General features: G+C 43.6%; 1 protein-coding gene across 1 annotated transcript in view; it reads left to right on the top strand.

The window, feature by feature from the left end:
• The window catches only part of LRP1 (LDL receptor related protein 1), a 113,342-nt gene that overhangs the window by 71,481 nt on the left and 21,687 nt on the right, over positions 1-20,174 (top strand). Inside the window, exons 43-65 of the mRNA XM_074226327.1 lie at positions 2,612-2,816; positions 3,135-3,327; positions 4,102-4,227; positions 4,586-4,714; positions 5,049-5,168; positions 6,744-6,857; positions 7,127-7,276; positions 7,418-7,537; positions 7,801-7,917; positions 8,196-8,324; positions 8,764-8,886; positions 8,985-9,125; positions 9,386-9,576; positions 9,865-10,048; positions 10,385-10,470; positions 10,761-10,880; positions 13,129-13,316; positions 13,530-13,735; positions 14,044-14,232; positions 17,919-18,067; positions 18,350-18,443; positions 18,647-18,763; positions 19,329-19,448. Of these exons, the coding sequence (XP_074082428.1) occupies positions 2,612-2,816; positions 3,135-3,327; positions 4,102-4,227; positions 4,586-4,714; positions 5,049-5,168; positions 6,744-6,857; positions 7,127-7,276; positions 7,418-7,537; positions 7,801-7,917; positions 8,196-8,324; positions 8,764-8,886; positions 8,985-9,125; positions 9,386-9,576; positions 9,865-10,048; positions 10,385-10,470; positions 10,761-10,880; positions 13,129-13,316; positions 13,530-13,735; positions 14,044-14,232; positions 17,919-18,067; positions 18,350-18,443; positions 18,647-18,763; positions 19,329-19,448 (3,311 nt within the window). The remainder of the gene's footprint in view (positions 1-2,611; positions 2,817-3,134; positions 3,328-4,101; positions 4,228-4,585; positions 4,715-5,048; positions 5,169-6,743; positions 6,858-7,126; positions 7,277-7,417; positions 7,538-7,800; positions 7,918-8,195; positions 8,325-8,763; positions 8,887-8,984; positions 9,126-9,385; positions 9,577-9,864; positions 10,049-10,384; positions 10,471-10,760; positions 10,881-13,128; positions 13,317-13,529; positions 13,736-14,043; positions 14,233-17,918; positions 18,068-18,349; positions 18,444-18,646; positions 18,764-19,328; positions 19,449-20,174) is intronic.

The following is a 20,174-nucleotide window of genomic DNA, read 5'->3' as shown; positions in this document are numbered from 1 at the left end:
AACAATATTTTATAGTAGACTGTATCTTTACAATTACACAACTGAATGAAAATTTTAGTGAATAGACGATCCCACTTTGCTTATTGTTTCTTGAAGATTTTTTTTTAAAAGCAAATAGAGCAGTAGAATGAAATACTGCCGTAAGGCTCTTCTTCAAGATTTCTTTCATAATCATACAAGATTATTTGAAAGATGATCAGCCGAACTTTCGGATAAAGAGCACTTTGAGTATTAATATCCAATAAGTAAGATGAAGACATGCTTATCAAAAGTGTTTGCCATTAATACAGATGTTCAGAATAGAGCTTAAAAAGAAGTCCATAGAAATGTGAGATCATTCAGATGCAGATGATATTGTGCTGATGGAACATTGTAGAACCAAATCCACAATAACTCTTCAAAAGAGTTCAGCCTAATTAACTACATAGGAAAAACCAAAGGATGAAGACTCTGATATTCACTTGTATGAGAAACCCATAGACCAGGTTCATCATTTATCTTAGACAAACAATAAAGATGGCAAATGAACTGATCCCCAAATCATAGGAGAGGATGCCAAATTACCTTTGGGATATTGTATGGTCCTTTTAATGAATTCAAGTTTCTCTCTGAAATATTCTTTAAACAATATTCTTCCAATAATATTATTTGACCTTGAGTCATGGAATACATGATGTGTGCCTATTATTTCTAGGACATCCCCAACTTTCTTTCACTTTAGTCCCCAGCCATTTTCTCAAATGATATCTTGATATATACCTAACCTAAAACACACCTACCCCCCACTCAAAAAAAAATTCACTGACCAGAATAAAAGGGAAGGAAGGATGCATTTATTTATTAAGTGCCAAATATGTATCAGACTATCAAGTATAAAATAGCTACTTAATTCCTCTACCACAAAAGAAATGCTTAAAATATAAAAGACTCATTAGTATGCAATTGCCAAATACTTAAAATATGAAACCATAATCCATTATTCCTACTAGACTTTCCTTGGAAGTAGAAAAAGCTCCCCAGGGATGTGTGGGACTGCTGAACAGATTTCCTTTTCATCTTAGTCTACACTGTCTGAGCAGTGGTTCACTCAGGGTTCATATCTTTTGGCAAGTTAGACATGCTTGGCTCATGTTGATGACCATCTCTGAGAAGAATAGTGCTTTGGGATTCCTTTTAGAAACCCAGACTCCTCAGTGAATCCAACCCCCCCCCCCCCCAAGTTTACATGGTAGACCAAACCTAGGAAAATATCTCATCACCATTCAATCACCTGGGCTTGAGAAAGGAGACAAAAAAGGTGGTTAGGAACTTAGGAGCCAGTCTTAGATTCACTTAGACAAGCACATGGCCTTGCTGGTGCCACATGCATGTAGCTTGACCACTACTGCCTCCAGAGGAAGGGGAGAGAGAAGAGAATAGGCATTTTTATACCACTTAATATGAACTAAGTCTAAATGTTTTACAAATATGACCTCATTTGATCTTGCAAAGTAGGTGCTATTGTTAGCCCTGTTTTATAGTTGAGGAAACTGAGGCAGATAGAGGTTAGGTCACATGACTGTTAAGTGTCTGAGGCAAGATTTGAACTCATGACTCCAGATTCAGTGTCATCACTATGCCACTTGAATGTCTTATGAGTGGAAGTCCCAGAGAGAGCTAATGGTTGACTTTGAAAGAAGGAGAAGCTCTTCTTGGTTCAATCTGCAATCATCTTTGACCCCGTTTCCCCCATTATAGGGTACAAGACACCACATGCTCTTGGGCATGTGCCCAGACATGCTTCATGGGTAGCCTCTGCCATAAATAAATAAAGACATGGTGTTTCGAAAGATTTTAGATCTAAAAGAGACCTTTGAAATCACACACTCCTACCATTTTACAAATAAGAAAATAGAGAACATTGTGGGATTCTAGACATAACTCCAACATTTCCAAGCATAAATATCATAGAATTGAAAGGAATCAGAGGTCATTCTAATCCAACCACAACTACCACTACCACCCCTGCATGGAACATAGAATGTTTGTGTGGCTGAAGTAAACTTGCGGGCTTGTGGCCCTTTCTGGTGTTTCAATGTACCCATTCTAGATGTATGGCTCAATTTTTTTTTTGAGACAATTGAGGTTAGGTGACTTGCCCAGGGTCACACAGCTAGTGTCAGATTTGAATTCAGATCCTCCTAACTTCAAGGTCAATGCTTTATCCACTGCACTACCTAGCTGTCTCTGACTGAATTTTTCTTTTTTCTTTTTTTTTTTGCAAGGCAAATAGGGTTAAGTGGCTTGCCCAAGGCCACACAGCTAGGTAATTATTAAGTGTCTGAGACCGGATCCGAACCCAGGTACTCCTGACTCCAGGGCCAGTGCTTTATCTACTATGCCACCCAGCTGCCCCCAACTTAATTTTTCTTAATACTGTTTTTAGAATTGATCTAAATTTCCCTATAGTTTAAATCTCTAGTGGAGTTTTGAGTTTCTCGACTTTTTGAGGTCTCTTGTTCATTTCCTGGATGCCAGGTTCCCCTTGTTAAGGTTCTTTCTAGGTGCCTTGTGCTCTTCTACCACTCTCAATCACCTACCCCTTATTTTTTTTTTTTTTTGCCTTATCCAGCTTGATGTTCTGGACCAACTGGAATGAACAGCATCCAAGCATCATGCGGGCAGCACTGTCAGGTGCCAATGTCTTGACGTTGATTGAGCGTGACATCCGAACACCCAATGGTCTAGCCATTGACCATCGTGCAGAGAAGCTCTACTTCTCTGATGCCACACTGGACAAGATTGAGCGTTGCGAGTATGATGGTTCCCACCGATACGTGAGTTTGGGATTGGGGCAACAAGGTCTCTTTGTGAGTCTTGTCCAAGGGTTAAGGAGGGGAGGGGAAGGGCATGACTTCCACTCATAGAGATGGAGGAAATGGCAAGTTAGGCAAACCAAATAAGGATAAATGGGCCAGAAATGAAGGGTAAGAGGAAGAGAACAATGATAATCTTGGGTGGAATGCCTTGACTTTTCTCTCCCATTCTCTGAACATCTGCCCCCTTGATGCATTCATCCCCTGGGTTTGGCTACATCGAAGATGAGGTATCAGAGTTCAGAATTATGACCAGTGACCATGACCCCATCCCCCCAGGTGATCCTGAAGTCAGAGCCTGTCCACCCCTTTGGGCTGGCTGTGTATGGGGAGCACATTTTCTGGACAGACTGGGTACGGCGAGCTGTGCAACGAGCTAACAAGTATGTGGGGAGTGACATGAAACTGCTTCGAGTGGACATCCCCCAGCAACCCATGGGCATTGTTGCCGTGGCCAATGACACTAACAGTTGTGAGTATCCTCCCACTCTGGCCCCCCCCATGAATATATACCCTAGACTCCCCAAAACCTAGGATCTTGCCTGTTTATGCTCCCATTTCCATGAGCCCTCTGTTCCTCAAACCCAGGAGCTTTTCTCTGGGGTTTTCTTCTTTCCTCCATTCTAATCCTGTTATAGCAAATAGACGAGTGGACTGGAATTCAGAAAGAATTAGGTTCTTCTTAAGAAGAACAGAGCTTCCATGCATTCTGATATCTCATTTCCTCAGCCAAGAGCTTTTCCCTAATAACCCAATATTTCTGTATACATTCCAGGATTTGCATAAAGAATGAGAGAGAGAGAGAGAGAGAGAGAGAGAGAGAGAGAGAGAGAGAGAGAGAGAGAGAGATGACAGAGATAGAGAGAGGGAGGATTTGTGATTTCAATGATATAGGTATCTCCCTGGACTATACATTCTTACATGCATGCAACTACAGAACCTGCATATACAAATATACCTTTGAGTAGTTCCTCCAATTCAGGAATCTATATACATATTATAGTTCTCTACTCCCAAATAAGGTTCCCATCCACATCCCAGAACCCCACCAAAATTCATTTCAAGAGCTTACTCAATGCTGAACATCCCCTATATACAAATCCAATTTCACTCATCTGTCCAGGGTCCCAGTAAAAATCCTAGATGCTATTGCCATAGTTTTTGGTGCCTGACACAGGGTATCAGGGGTCATCTCTCTGGGTATATGTCCAGTGAGTAGAGTCTTTCATGCTTTCTTGTCTTCCAGGTGAGCTCTCCCCTTGCCGTATCAACAATGGAGGCTGTCAGGACCTATGCATGCTCACCCCCCAGGGACATGTCAAATGTTCTTGTCGGGGGGCTCGCATTCTCCAAGATGACTTCACTTGCCGTGGTGAGGGAAGGGGACACGGACCTGCAGGGTGGGAGAAATGTGGTGAAAGGGTGATATGGAAGAGTGGTAGGGAAGGATTGGGTAAGGGGCAGGAGTAAAATCATCTAAAATTGATAAGATGTTGGGGCAGGAAGGGACCTTGGTGGTCTAGCCTAACCCACCCACCCCCCAACACTAAGAGAAAATTGAGTCTGTGATGTTATAGCCATACAGTTAGAAAGGCTGTCTTCCAATTCCCAGCAAGAAGGACCAGTAGGGCTCAGTGCTCAGGGACATAGACCAAGATGTTGTACATGGATAAGCCCTGGATCCTGAACCTTCTTTGTCCCTTCTTCCTGTTGATAACCCCAATTTCCAGCCTCGAACTCCACCTGCCGGACACAAGATGAGTTTGAATGTGCCAATGGTGAATGCATCAGCTTCAGTTTGACCTGTGATGGCACCTCCCATTGCAAGGACAAATCAGATGAGAAGCCATCATACTGCAGTAAGAACCCCACCATTTTGGCTTGAGACCCCTCTGCTTTATCCACATCTGCTACCCCACCACTGATCCCAGTCCATCATACCAGCCCTGGATGTGTGGGGAGTACTGGGGAGGTGCTTAGAACAGGTGACCCTAGATCCTAAGCCAACCCAACAAGGCAGAATAATGCAGGAACAGGATAAGCTATCAGGAGGCCAAGGGACCATGATTCGTCCTTATTGTATTCTCCATCATCTGTAATACGGAGCAATCCTCAGTACTTCCTGCCAAGTGAATGAGTAAACGTGAGCTCACCAGAAGAATCTTCCACTCACTCTGACCTTCTCCTCCCCAGACACACGCCGCTGTAAGAAGACTTTCCGTCAGTGTAACAATGGGCGCTGTGTATCCAACACCCTTTGGTGCAATGGGGCAGATGACTGTGGTGATGGCTCAGATGAAATCCCGTGTAACAGTGAGTACAAGAGCCTCTCCTCCTCATCCCCAGGAGCCTCCCTACCCCCAGAGCAGAGAGTTTTCCTGCATCACCCTAGCCTTCTTAGTCCATAGCTTCTTAACATGAGCTCCATGAGCTTGTTGGTTTGGCTTTTTTTTTATTTCAGTAACTGTATTTCAGGATAATTGGTTTCCTTCATAATCTTTTGTATTTAACATTTAAATTTAAACATTTAAAGCATTAAAAATTTACAATATTATCCTGCAGAAGGGTCCAAAGGCTTCACTAACCTGACAAAGGGGTCCATGAAACAGAAAAGGGATTAAATATCTCTTTCCTGTTTGTTAGATTCTCTTTGAGCCCTAGGTTTCTGGTTTCCTTAAGTAGTATTGTTATTGTTGTTGCTATAAATAAGAAGAGCTCAAATTTAAAAGGTCTTTGGAGACCTTTCCTCACAACACATCCTCTAAATTTTATTTTTTTTCCAATTAACAAAATTTTTTTCTTTCTCTTTCTCACCTCCTCACTGGAGAAAGAAAAGAAAACCAAATCCTTGTAACAAATAGACATAGGCAAGCAAAATAAATTCCTGCATTAGCCTGGTCCCAAAAATACACGTTCTTCTGAGATCAGTCTCCTGTAGTCCTGGTTGGTTATTGAATTGATCTGAGGTCTTCAGTCTTTCAAAGACCTTGGATTGGACAAGTCAACAAGAATTTATTAAGCACCTACTATGTACACTGTACTAAGTACTGGAAAGAAGAAGAAATGGAAAAATAATCTCTGCCTTCAAGCAGCTTCTGATCTAATGGAAGGAGATGATATTCAAGCAATCTTAAAAACAAGTAGTTTAAAGGATAATTTGTAAATAATTTTGTAGGGATAGTACTTAGTATTAAGGGGAATCAGGAAAAAATGTTTTACAGAAGATAGTTCTAGCTAGAATTTGAAAGAAATCAGAAAAACCAAGAGAGCTATTACAGAGCTATTACAAATATTACAAGTATTATGAACTATACTTTATAGGGATGGAAATGGAAACTTGGAGAGGTTCCATGTCTATGACTGCTCACAGTAAATGTTAGCACCAGAAGATGATCTTTTAAACTCAAACCCTGGACTTTTCCCCATTATTTTGACTAGCTAGTTTTCTCATCTGTAAGATGGGAATGATAATATTTGCCCTTTCAAAATCACAAGGTTGTTTTAAAGAATGTGCTTTGTAAACCCTCAAGTTTGCTATGTATTTGGGGAGGAGAGGAAGAAACACCCCCATAGAAGCAGACCTGAAATTTCTCTAAATTGAATAGTTTTAGAGCATCACTTGAGGCACCTAGAATTTGTGTAATAACCACTGTCTCACAATTAGTATGTGATTTCTAGCTCCCAAGCCAATCTGTTATTTTCCATTATTATTACAGGTTGATGGCTGGATCTTTGACTGGCTTAGGTTGGAAGTGTCTAGTCCCATGATGTCTCATGCCTCAGCCACTGGGGCGGGGGAGGGGGTAGCTCTGGGTTTCAAGCCGCTTCCCCTCAGACTACTAGTTTCCAGTTCCAGACTGATGAGGGTCTGACTGGACTGTTTTACAGAGACAGCTTGTGCAGCAGATGAGTTTCGATGCAGAGATGGGAGTTGCATTAGTAATTCTAGTCGTTGCAACCAGTTTTTAGACTGTGAAGATGCATCAGATGAGATGAATTGTAGTGAGTAGAGGATTTGTCCTGGTTTTCTCCCCATTTCTTCCTTCTCCTCCAACTTCCACCATCCACAATTGATCCTGCCCCACACCACCCCCACCTCCTGATTTTACCTTTCATGGTAAAATCTTCTGCCCCATCTTTCTTCCCCAGGCCTGCCCCATCCCTGGGTTTCACAAAGGGAGGCAGTGAGCAGGGATGGAAAGGGGATCTTTCCAGGGGGTGGGGGAGGGACCAGGATGTCACCCCTCTCCCTCCCCCACCCCCACCCCCAGGCACCACTGACTGTAGCAGCTACTTCCGCCTGGGGGTGAAGGGGGTGACGTTCCTGCCGTGCGAGCGGACGTCCCTGTGCTATGCCTCCAGCTGGGTTTGTGATGGTGCCAATGACTGTGGGGACTACAGCGATGAGCGTGACTGCCCAGGTCAGTGATACCAGTTTGGAGTGAGTGGGAGTAGGCAAAGGGCCAGGGATAATGGGACTTGGTGGGAAGGACCACTGGCTTTACCTGTGTGTCCACTGGGCTATTGTGGATGGTCCCCTCATGTCCAGCTTCCCTCCCTAGGTGTGAAGCCCAGGTGCCCCCTGAATTATTTCCCCTGCCCCAGTGGCCGATGCATTCCCATGAGCTGGACGTGTGACAAAGAGGATGATTGCGAGCATGGAGAGGACGAGGCCCATTGCAGTGAGTAAAAAATCCTTTATCCTCAAACCTATCACTACAAAGTGTGAGCCTTTGTAGAGATTCTTTCTTCTCTCCCAACAATCAGGGGACCTGCCTTTTAGGTGCCCCCCCACCTGGGAACACCTTATCTAGCCCTTCTCTTGGGCTTATGTTAGGTCACAGGGTTTTAAAACTGAGCCTGTACACCATATTCCCAAGACAGCTCATCCTGCCCATATCTCTGCCCCTGATTTAACTGCTATTCCCGTGCATCCTTCCTCCAGACAAGTTCTGCTCAGAGGCCCAGTTTGAATGCCAAAATCATCGCTGCATCTCTAAGGAATGGCTATGTGATGGGAGTGATGATTGTGGGGATGGCTCTGATGAAGCTGCACCCTGCCGTGAGTTACCAGGGTTAATGGGAGGGGAAGAGGGTGGAGGAGCCAGGCCACATGTGGCCACGAATGTCTAGATAAGAAAGTTGTACCTGGGAATGGCTATTCATCTTCTGGAGGGAAAGAGTGGGGAGTTGTTGTTCTAAAGGACTGCTCAAGGATGAGCCTAGAAATGACTCAGCCAACATGGGTGGGGAAGAGGGTGGCTCTTTCTGTGTGTGTATTTATGTATGTGTGTGGCCCCCTGTCCCTGAGGCTCTCAATGACCAATCCTTCCCTTATAGAGGGCAAGACATGTGGCCCATCATCCTTCTCCTGCCCGGGCATGCATTTCTGTGTTCCTGACCGCTGGCTCTGTGATGGAGACAAAGACTGTACTGATGGTGCCGATGAGAGTGTGGCAGCTGGGTGTTGTAAGTGACTGGGCGAGGACTATGAGCTAGGGGAGAAGTAACCACAGAATCATAGAGCATTACATCAAAAGGGCCCCCCTTGGCAACCATCTCACAAAGCTAAAAGGCTCAAGTTTAGTGAGTTCCTGACTTGGCACAGGTGATATAGTTTGTTAGCTTCTCAGCCAGGGTTAATAGTGCTCAGGTGTTCTGATTCTGAGTTCAGTCTGTTCTACCATACCAATGGAGCTAAGAATAACTGGTCAAGGATGATGGAGAATAGCAGATAAGGAGGAAGTAGCCATGGGGACCGGGGGAACTTGGGGTTTGGGGAAGTGGGTGAGCTTGCCTAAGTGTTTCTTAGAGGAATGGAGACAAGAAATGAAATGGAGGGAAGAGGACTAGAAGGGTTATGGGGGCTCATCTAGTCCTAAGCAGGCTCCGGGCCCCTCTCCCACAGTGTACAACAGCACCTGTGATGAGCGGGAGTTCATGTGTCAGAATCGTCAGTGTATCCCCAAACATTTTGTCTGTGACCACGACAGAGATTGTGCAGATGGCTCTGATGAATCACCGGAATGTGGTAAGGAGCAGGTGTCCCTGTTTAAGGGTCAACCAGTGGGCTATGTCTAGGGAAGCTCATTGCCCATCTGACTGCCCCCTTCCTCCCCTCCCTTCCAGAATACCCCACGTGTGGCCCTAATGAGTTCCGTTGCGCCAATGGGCGCTGCCTGAGCTCCCGCCAGTGGGAATGTGATGGGGAGAGTGATTGTCACGATCAGAGTGATGAAGCCCCAAAGAACCCTCACTGTACAAGCCCAGGTAAGAGAGCATGCAAGGGGAATTGCCCATCTGCAGTCACTGATGCCCGAGAGCAGGACTTCAGATCCTGACTCAGTCATTGTGACCCCAGTCCAGTCACTTAACTTCTCCAAGACTCAATTTCTTCATATATAAGATGGAAATATTTGTGCTAACTCCTAAGGCTGTTGTAAGGAAAAGCCCTCACATACTACAGAAATGAGAACTTGTGGAAATATTGATATCCAGAAAACAATTGTCCCTTCCCTTCCCTTCCCCAGAACACAAGTGTAATGCATCCTCCCAGTTCCTATGTGAAAGTGGACGTTGTGTGAGTGAATCCCTGGTCTGCAATGGGCAAGATGACTGTGGCGATGGTTCAGATGAGCGTAGCTGCCACATCAACGAATGTCTGAGCCGAAAACTCAGTGGCTGCAGCCAGGACTGTGAGGACCTGAAGATCGGGTACAAGGTGAGTGCCCAGACCTGGGCCCCTAGACACACAGACACACACACACACTGGGCCGGGCACCAAGGTCTTCACCTCAAGACCTCAAGACCCACCTTCCCAGGGGAGAAATGGGGGGGGGCGGTGTGGGTGCACTGAGAGATTTGTACCTTGGAAGACTCCACGTTAAGGGTGGCGGTGGACTAGAGAATAATTCTTCCCCAGGGCTAAGGCATTCTCCTACCCACCACACCCCACCCCTCAGCCCCATGTCCCTGGTGCCCTGTTCCCCATGCCCGCTGTGCCCCTCAGTGCCGCTGCCGCCCAGGATTCCGGCTGAAGGACGATGGTCGGACATGTGCAGATGTGGACGAGTGCAGCACCACCTTCCCCTGTAGCCAGCGCTGCATCAACACCCATGGCAGCTACAAGTGTCTGTGTGTGGAGGGCTATGCCCCCCGAGGGGGTGACGCCCACAGCTGCAAGGCTGTGACTGGTGAGGGGGGTATCCAGGGGAGAGGGCAAAAGGCACTTAAGAACACAGGGGGCCCCCAGGACATTATAGGCACAAGAATCCCTCTCTAATGATGAGGCAGTACTTTCCAGTGTAATTTGTCATATCAGATGGGCAGCTGCTCTATTTGCCATTATTTTCATCTACATCTGAAACTAATCTCCACAAATTCTAGGGCTATGACAGACGAGGGGGTCCCTGGGGAGGTGAGACCTTGGGAAGACAGATGTTCAGAGATAGAGAAGAAGAGATTAGACATGCCACTCCACTAGCGACCTCAGACAACCACCCCTATTTCCTTCCCCATCTTCCCCCCAGATGAAGAACCGTTCTTGATCTTTGCCAATCGCTACTACCTTCGCAAGCTTAACTTGGATGGTACCAACTATACTCTGCTCAAGCAGGTACCAGAACCTTCTGATTTCTCTGCCCCCTCCTTCACCTTTCCTCCTATTATTTGCCTTATTCCCAGACCTCTTCTCCATCTCCCCCACTTCCCTGCTCCCTGGGCCTATGCTGATCTTAATTACAAAGACCCCAGGCTGGGAGGGAGAGGAGGGGCACTCCTTTGTCTGTGGGCCTTCCCTCTCCAGCCTCAATTTCCTCTCCCTACTGTCTCACTGCCCCTCCATCCCAATCTTTAGTCCCCTGCCCCTGCCCCAGGCTCCAGTCCTCATGTCCTGCCATACATTAGGGCCTCAACAATGCAGTCGCCCTGGATTTTGATTACCGAGAACAGATGATCTACTGGACAGATGTGACCACTCAGGGCAGCATGATCCGGAGAATGAACATCAATGGGAGCAATGTCCAGGTGAGGGGTTCCCCCCCTGAGAGAGGAAGAGGGGGGAAAAAGAGTCCAGGGGCACAGACTCCTAGAGCTGGACTTCTTTTTTATTTAATTGATATTTTATTTTTCCAAATACTTGTTATGAAAGTTTTTCACATTCACCCATATGCACATGTATATTTTTTAAGTTACAAAATTTCCTTCCACCCTCCCTTCCCACCTGCCTCCCCTCAGCAGCAGTCAGGTGAATATTATGCATATACATTTGTGTTAAATATGTTTACAGATTAGCTATTTTCAGTATGAGGAATTAGGATTAAGGGGAAGAGATACATAAGACATATTTTTTAAAAAGTGAATGTAGTGTTCACCAGATTCTAAAGGATTTTGTTTTGTTTTGTTTTGTTTTCCTCCCTCTGAATGGAGATAGCATTGTCCATAGCCAATCTGATAGGCTTGTCCTAGCTCTCTGAACTGCTGAGAGGAGCTGCTTCCATCAAAGTTGATCATATCACATTGTTGTTAATAAAAACAATGTTCTCGTGGTTCTGCTCCCTTCATTCAGCATCAGGTCCTGTAATTCATTCCATACTTCTCTAGAGTCTGACCCTTTATGGTTTCTTATAGAACAATAGTATTCCTTAGTATTCATGTACCATAACTTGTTTAACCTTTCCCTAATTGATGGGAATCCCCTCAATTTACAATTCTTTGCCACTACAAAAAGCTGCTATGAATAGTTTGGAACATATGGTACTTTTCCTATTTTTTTTCCTGATTTCGTCTGGATATAAGCTTGGTATTGGATTTTCTGGGTTGAAGGGTATGAACAGTTTTATTGCTCTTTGGTCATAATTCCATAGTTTTCCAGTATGGTTGAATCTGTTTACAACTCCACCAGCAATGCATCAATATCTCAATCCTCCCACAACCTCTCTAACATTGATCATCTTCCTTTTTTTGTCATCTTAGCAAATCTGATAGGTGTGAGGTGATACCTCAGAGTTATTTTTAATTCTTATTTCTCTAATCAAGAATTATTTGGAGCATTTTTTCATATGATTATATATAACTTTAATTTTTTTCATTTGTGGAGCAGGAGTTCTTAACCTAGGGGTACATGAACCCAAGAAAAGCATAGATGGACTTCAGGGGGTCTTTGAGCTTGTTATATCTACTTAACCTCTTACTTAAATTCAGCATTTCTTTAAATTACAAATAAAAAGCAAAAATAACTTTCTGAGAAGAGATCCAAGCTGCTATCCAAGAGATAAACACACTACCAACAAGAATAAGAGCCTTTTACCAGCCAATAACAGTCAATCCTTCCTGCTTAGATCCTTACATAAACAATCTCCCTCTTCCCTTTCTTGGACATTCTTCTCTTAGTTATTCTGTTGACCTCCTGCTCTGGTAGGTCAAGCCCCCCCTCACATGAGGCCTGGCCACTACTCTCTGAAGATTCCCCTTGCCCTTTACTTTCTTTAAAACTCATGAGAAGCAGATGACCCTCCTTGAAGTCTGACCTCTCTCCTTCCTGTTGTCATCTCATTTTTTCCCCTGTCCCCACCTTTTTCTGCCCTCTAGGGGGGTTCAGGTTTACTGAAAATCTAAAGACCAAAGCCCAAGGGAATGAGGTTCAGATAGATCTCTTTCAGGATGGGGCGCTGGAGGTCACTCATACTGACTTGAGAGAACCAATTGTTAAATCTTCAGTGTGAGCACTTATACCTCAGAAATTGGTAAAATCTACAAATAGAGCTTTGTTTATTATTTTGTTGATTGTATAGAATTAAGAAACTGATAGAAAAATGTAAATGATGCTAATGAAATTTTTAAATGTCATACAAAAAAATTTGGTAGAACTTGTTTTTTTCTTTTTCTTCTTTTTCTTTTTTGCAAGGCAATAGGTTAAGTGACTTGTTCAAGGTCACACAGCTAAGTATTAAGTGTGTGAGACCGGATTTGAACTCAGGTCCTCCTGCCTCCAGAACTGGTGCTCTATACCACCTAGCTGCCCCTATAGAACTAGTTCTTTAACGATTACCAGTAAACCCCTAGTCTGCTTCTGAATCTTCTTAGAGGATCTTATGTCATACTATCCCTCCCCTTTCCCCCAGGTGCTGCACCGAACGGGCCTTAGTAATCCAGATGGGCTGGCTGTGGACTGGGTGGGTGGAAACCTGTACTGGTGTGACAAAGGCAGAGATACCATCGAGGTGTCCAAGCTCAATGGGGCCTTATGTCATACTATCCCTCCCCTTTCCCCCAGGTGCTGCACCGAACGGGCCTTAGTAATCCAGATGGGCTGGCTGTGGACTGGGTGGGTGGAAACCTGTACTGGTGTGACAAAGGCAGAGATACCATCGAGGTGTCCAAGCTCAATGGGGCCTACCGGACAGTGCTGGTCAGCTCAGGCCTCCGGGAGCCTAGAGCACTGGTGGTGGATGTACAAAATGGGTAAGTAGAGAGGACATGGAGCTTATGCTTAGATAAAAGTGTCCTGAGGGCAAAGGTCAGCCCCAGCACATGAATTTGCACAACACTAGTCTGGATAGATTCAGGACTAAAGAATCCAACATTCCCAGATTCTCACCACCCCCTGACTCTAGGGTGCAGCCTTGGCATCTGGGCTCTGGAATGCTCACCTCCTGGCTCTTGGTGTGGGCACAGGTACCTATACTGGACAGACTGGGGTGACCACTCACTGATCGGGAGGATTGGCATGGATGGCACAGGACGCAGCGTCGTTGTAGACACCAAGATCACATGGCCCAATGGTCTAACCCTTGATTATGTCACTGAACGGATCTATTGGGCAGATGCTCGTGAGGACTACATTGAGTTTGCCAGCTTGGATGGTTCCAATCGCCATATTGGTTAGTGTCATCTGTGGGCCAGAGCCTATGGGCATTGTTTAGTGTCCAAAGCGCATGTGACAAAGGATGGGTACCAGAAGGGGTCCTAGAGAAGGGGGACCACAGATGTAGGGAGATGAGGACCAAAGAGTTAAATTGACCAAAGAGTTCTTCCCCTTTGACTTGCCCTCAAAATAGAGCTCCAACCTCCATGCCCCACCTGTAGTTTCTTTCCAGCTCTGAGTAGTGAACAGTGCAAGGAGGAAGGATGCTATTATTGTTAAAAAGAATGTTTTTAGGACTTCTCACCAATGGTATTCTTCTCCCAGTGCTGAGCCAGGACATCCCCCACATCTTTGCACTCACCCTGTTTGAGGACTTTGTATACTGGACTGATTGGGAGACCAAGTCTATAAACCGGGCCCATAAGACAACAGGGACCAACAAGACATTGCTCATCAGCACCTTACATCGGCCCATGGACCTACATGTCTTCCACGCCCTTCGACAGCCTGATGGTGAGGATGGGGAGCCACCATTAGAGCAAAGGCACTGGGTTGTAGTTTAAAACTAGTATAAACTAGAATGTTAGAATGAGGAGGAATGATTACATCAATTTCATGAGGCAGCAGTATCTGGTAATTAAGAAACTTCTGGGTCCTTATCATTTCATTTCATTCATCCATCTGTCTATCCATCCCACAGTTGTTGATAACACATCTTCTATCTGCTTCATCATTGTGCCAAATGCTTAAAAGTTTACAAGGAGGTACCCTGCCCACAAGATGCTTACAATCTAGATGAAAATCAAGAGCATAAGCATATAGGAGATCTCAGTTACCATACAAGACAGTGGGCCAAATAATATGGACCAAAAGAGTGATCAAAACAGTAGGTGCTAGAAGAGTTCTGAGGAAGGAACAGTGAGTGTGGGCCAGGCTAGTCAGGGAAGCAGAAGGTATGAGGTGAATTGGTCTTTAAGGGATATGTGTGAGAGAAGGATACATAAGGAAGAAGGAAAGACATTATTCTAGGCTATATTAGCATGAGAAAAGGCACAGAAAACAGTCTGTGTCCATAAAACTGTTAAGAGATTAACCTTAGGGCAACTAGATGGTGCAGTAGAGAGAGCACCAGCCCTGAAATCAGGAGGACCTGAGTTCAAATTTGACATTAGACACTTAATAATTGCCTAGCCGTGTGACCTTGGGTAAGTCACTTAACCCCATTGCCTTGCAAAAAGCAAAAAAAAAAAAAGACTCTTAACCCTAACACCTCTCACTATCCAGAGCCCAAGACTCAACAGAGCCCTCTGCACAATCCTAGAATCTAGAACCCTACATACACAGTGCTACCAGAAGGGAAAGGGAGAGAATGAACATTTCTGTAGCATCTTCTATGTGCCACTTGCTTTACAAATGTTATCCCATTTCATCTTCCCAAGACTTCTGGGAGATATGTAGTATTATTATTAGCCCCATTTCACATTTGAAGAAATTAAGGCATACAGAAAAGTGATTTCCTTTTTCAATTTTTTTTAACTTTTTCCTTCTTGTGGTTTTTCCCTTTTTATTCTGCATCTTTCATAGCATTATTAATATGTGTAACACAATTGTATATGCATAACCTGTATCAGATTACTCCTTATCATAGGGTTTGGGGAGGGAGAAAACTTTACAAAAATGAATATTGCAAATTATCTTTACATAAAATTGGAAAAATAATTTTTAAATTTAAAAAAAAACAGAAATTAAGTGATTTGCCTGAGTTTACCCAGCTACTGAGTGTCTGAGGCTACATTTGAACTCAAAACTTCCTGACTCTGGGCAGCTAGGTGGCACAGTAGATAAAGCACCGGCCCTGGAGTCAGGAGTACCTGGGTTCAAATCTGGTCTCGGAAACTTAATAATTACCTAGCTGTGTGGCCTTGGGAAAGCCACTTAACCCCATTTGCCTTGCAAAAATCTAAAAAAAACCCCAAAACTTCCTGACTCCAAAGCCAGTACTCTATCTGTTGCACCACCTAGTCTTGAGAATCAGAAGATCTGAGTTTGATTCTAAATTCTGTCATTTACTCCTAAGAATATAAACACATCACTTTAGGTCTCTATTTCCTCATCTTCAAAATATGGGAGTTAAACTAAATTTTTAGTTTCCTTTATAACACTAAGTTCTGTGATTTTATGAGTCTTTTTGTGCCTCAGTTTTCTCATTTACAAAATGGATTGATTTATTCTTGATTTATCTACTTGTCACAAGGCTCAAATAAGACCACCTATATGATCTTGATTGAGTTTTACCCTCTCTATGCCTCAATATCCTTATCTATTAAATAGGAATTTTGGACCAGATAATGTCCAGAAATGATTCTGCTTCTAAAATCTATGATCATTCTGGTGGCACTTCCGATGGACACCTCCTAGACAGTCATTTCATTTCTCTGCTTCCTTATCCATAAGATGAAAATAAGTCATTCCTGCCTTCATTTCATCACAATGAAAATGAAATGATAAAAATGACAAAAATAAAGTAAGAGTTCTTAGGGAAGAAACACCTACCAACATCTTTTAGAAGTGCTGACAGGGGGCAGCTAGGTGGCTCAGTGGATAGAGCACCGGCCCTGGAGTCAGGAATACCTGAGTTCAAATCCAACCTCAAACACTTAATAATTACCTAGCTGTGTGGCTTTGGGCAAGCCACTTAACCCCATTGCCTTGCCAAAAAAAAAGAAACCTAAAAAAAAGAAGTGCTGAGATCTTTCCCAGGACCTGTGACAACAGGTTTTACAAGATGGCCAGTTGGGATCAGAAGTAGAAGGAAGATTGATTGACTGTAGTCATGGTATGGAAAGGCAATGTAAAACAATGAAAAGAACCTTGGACTTTTAAGCCCTGATCTCTGATCGTTGTTGTTTAGTTATTTCATGTTGTACAATTTTTTGAGACACCATTTGAAGTTTTCTTAGCAAAGATACTGGAGTGGTTGACCATTCCCTTCTCCTGCTCATTTTACCAATGAGAAAACTGAGGCAGATAGGTTGAAGTGACTTTCCTGGGGTCACACAGCTAGTAAATGTCTGAGGCTGGATTTGAACTTGGGTCTTCCTGACTCCAGGTCCCACACTCTTAGCTGCCCTCTCTGATCATAGGCTATTACTTTAAAATCACTAAGTCTAAATTTCCTCATTTGTGAATTAGAGATAATATAACCCCTATCCCACAGTGTTGTTGGAAATGCCAAACGATAAAATATATGTACAGTTCTTTGCAAATCTTTAAATACTGAATAAATGTCAACTCTTGTTATTTTTTTTTTTTTTTTTTTTTGCCATTTAGTAAAGTTCACTGTAGGTTAGAATCCCCAAACTCAGTTTTGAGAAAGGAGAATATTTAATTTCTGAGCTTTTAGACTGGTACTAAGGTTGGGATTAAGGTTTTCAAAGAAGAGTAGAGTTAGAATTAGGGCTAAGGGTGCGTGGAGGTGGGAATAGGAAAAGCAGGAAATTAGAGTGAGAGCAGGGATAGAGTTAGGGCAGCTGTTTTCAGACTTGTTAGTCTCAGGACCCCTTTATACTCTTAAAAATTATTGAAAATCTCAGAGAGCTTTATCTTAATGGAGATTAGATCTGTTACCATCTGTTACCACATTATAAATTAAAACTAATAAATTTTTAAAGTATTTATTCATTTAAAGAAAATATTAATAAACCCATTAAAATAGTATTTTACAAAAAAATTACTATTTTGAAAAACAAAAAGTAATGAGAAGAATGACATGGTTTTATTTTTGCATATCTTTTTAATGCCTGATTTACTAAAAGTGAGCTGGATTCTCATATCTGCTCTTGCATTCAATCTGTGGCAATATGTTTTTTTTGTTTGAAGTATATAAAGAAAATCTGATCTCACACAATATGTACTTGGAAGAGGGTTAGGGGGAAACTGCAGTTTAATAATGTCTTAGTTTTCATAAAAAAAATTTTTGACCTTATAAGCCCCCTAAAAAGACCTTGGGATGCCCCAAATGTCCATAGATCATACTATAAGAACTGCTAGGTTACAAAATATTTAGTCACTGTAGAGGGGGTGGCTGGGCATATATGGAACAGTTCAAGAGTTTGTCTAGGAATCTGGGAAGAAACAAAGCTCTAAGACATGAGACTGACTATCCTTTGATTTTTCATATCCCCTCTGCTTCCTTACAGTCCCTAATCACCCATGCAAGGTGAACAACGGTGGCTGCAGCAACTTGTGTCTACTTTCTCCTGGTGGGGGCCACAAATGTGCCTGTCCCACCAACTTCTATCTGGGAGGTGATGGGCGTACATGTGTGTCCAACTGTACAGCCAGTCAGGTGAGGGATGCTATCCATACTCATCACCCATATACCAAACTCATCACCTAGAGATACACACACACTGACCTCCCTGTAACCTATACTTATACCTCTATAATCTATTCTACTCCCAAACCCTGCCTCCCCATGAATAATTTCAGAGCTCTTCCTATAGATATCCCCTTAGCTGTACTTGGCCTCCCCATATTTCTATCCCTATCTCCCCCAAAAGAAATGTCCCCCAAAAGGAACTTTGAGCTTATGCACTCCTACCAAAACTCTTATTTCCCCAAACCCTAGTTTGTGTGTAAGAATGATAAGTGCATCCCCTTCTGGTGGAAATGTGACACAGAGGATGACTGTGGTGACCACTCTGATGAGCCTCACGATTGTCGTAAGTGACAGGGGAAGGCTGAGATGGGGACAGTCTTTCAGTATACTGGGCAATGAGGTAGCCACTGGGGGAATTGGAGATTCTGGGGTTTTGAAGAAACCTTGGGGAGGTGGGATGAGAGGCAAGCTCTGGTGTGTTCTGGTGGGAGGGAAGAAAGACAGTATCCATGATGTATACTTAATGAACTGCTTTTTTCTTGATAGCCGAGTTCAAGTGTCGACCAGGGCAATTTCAGTGCTCAACTGGTATCTGCACAAATCCAGCCTTCATATGTGATGGGGACAATGACTGTCAGGACAACAGTGATGAGGCTAATTGCGGTAAGGGAACTGACCAGTGTCCTCTGTCCTGACCCACAAAGAGGGACCCACAGATTCTCTGTGCACCTAAGGGAAGGAGAGAGTGGGCTCCTTCCTACTCCAGCTCACTCAACATGCCAATCTCTGTGATCTCTTCTAGGGAAAAGGAATGGAGGACTTTGAGTTTCTTTTTTAAAATTTTCTCCTTCAAAACACTTCAATTTAGTGCTCCATTCCCCCATAACTTTTTCTTTCCCAGGAGGAGCTCCTATTCTCCTCCTTAGTAGCTGGAATTTATATATGCTTGAAATACAAAGTGCTTTCTAGAATTATCTCCTTTGACCCCCACAAAGTTCTATAGGTATTATGATTAATAGTTTCTAGATAAGGACCCATGGCTCAAAGAAATTAAATGACTTATCCAAGATCATACTGCTGCTAAGGCTGGAATTCTGTTTTCCCCATTTGATCACTGGGAGGCCTTTCCATACTTCCTGCCATAGTGTTGGCCCTTCTCTTTTTATCTCTTGCCTCTATGGGACTCTTTCTTGACCCTACTTTCCCATGGCCTTATGTTCCCCTGCAGACATTCATGTTTGTCTGCCCAGCCAGTTCAAATGCACTAACACCAATCGCTGCATCCCCGGCATCTTCCGCTGTAATGGACAGGACAACTGTGGAGACGGCGAGGACGAGCGGGACTGTCGTGAGTGACTGGTCATTGGGGAGGCCAGATTGAGGAGGGTAAAAAGAGAGACAGGGACAGAGAGAAAGACATAGAGAAATAGAGAAAAACAGGGGATACAGAGACAGATAGAGAATAACAGAGAGACAGATGTGTGTGTGTGTCTCAGAGAGAGAGAGAGAGAGAGAGAGAGAGAGAGAGAGAGAGAGAGAGAGAGAGAGAGAGAGAGAATATGAAAGAATTTCCAGACATTTAAAACCACTGGGGAAAATGCTTTGAAATGTTTTGGGAGAAGTTGAAATACATGCAATATTCATTTGAGAGATCTTAAGTCACTTTATTCATTGAGCAACATAATTCAATTCGATTCAATTGAGCAATCAATTATTAAGCATCAACTATGTGGCAAGATCCAGAAGACATAAGAGGATTAGGGCACAACGACTGCTCTCGAGGGGAAGATGGTATAATGAAGAGTCAGGAATGAAACATACACAAAGAAATATTGTGCAGGATGGAATGTGATCAGGGTAAAAGAGGGGACTCGGTAATAAATAATAAATAAATAAGAGGAGGGAGAGAGATCCCTTTCATGGGGAAGGAAGGATGCTGTTAGGGGTCATCTCAAAAAAAGAAATAGCACTGAACTGGACTTTCAAGAAAGAGAAGAATTTCAACTGGCGACAGTGAGGAGGGAGTGGATTCCAGGCATCTGCCTGCATGAGATTTCAGAAGTAGAAGGCAGAA

This window comes from Macrotis lagotis, chromosome 2 (genome assembly GCF_037893015.1).
Source record: "Macrotis lagotis isolate mMagLag1 chromosome 2, bilby.v1.9.chrom.fasta, whole genome shotgun sequence".
Lineage (NCBI taxonomy): Eukaryota > Metazoa > Chordata > Mammalia > Peramelemorphia > Peramelidae > Macrotis > Macrotis lagotis.
Note: the sequence above shows the minus strand (reverse complement) of the source record. Positions and strands in the feature narration are given on the sequence as shown.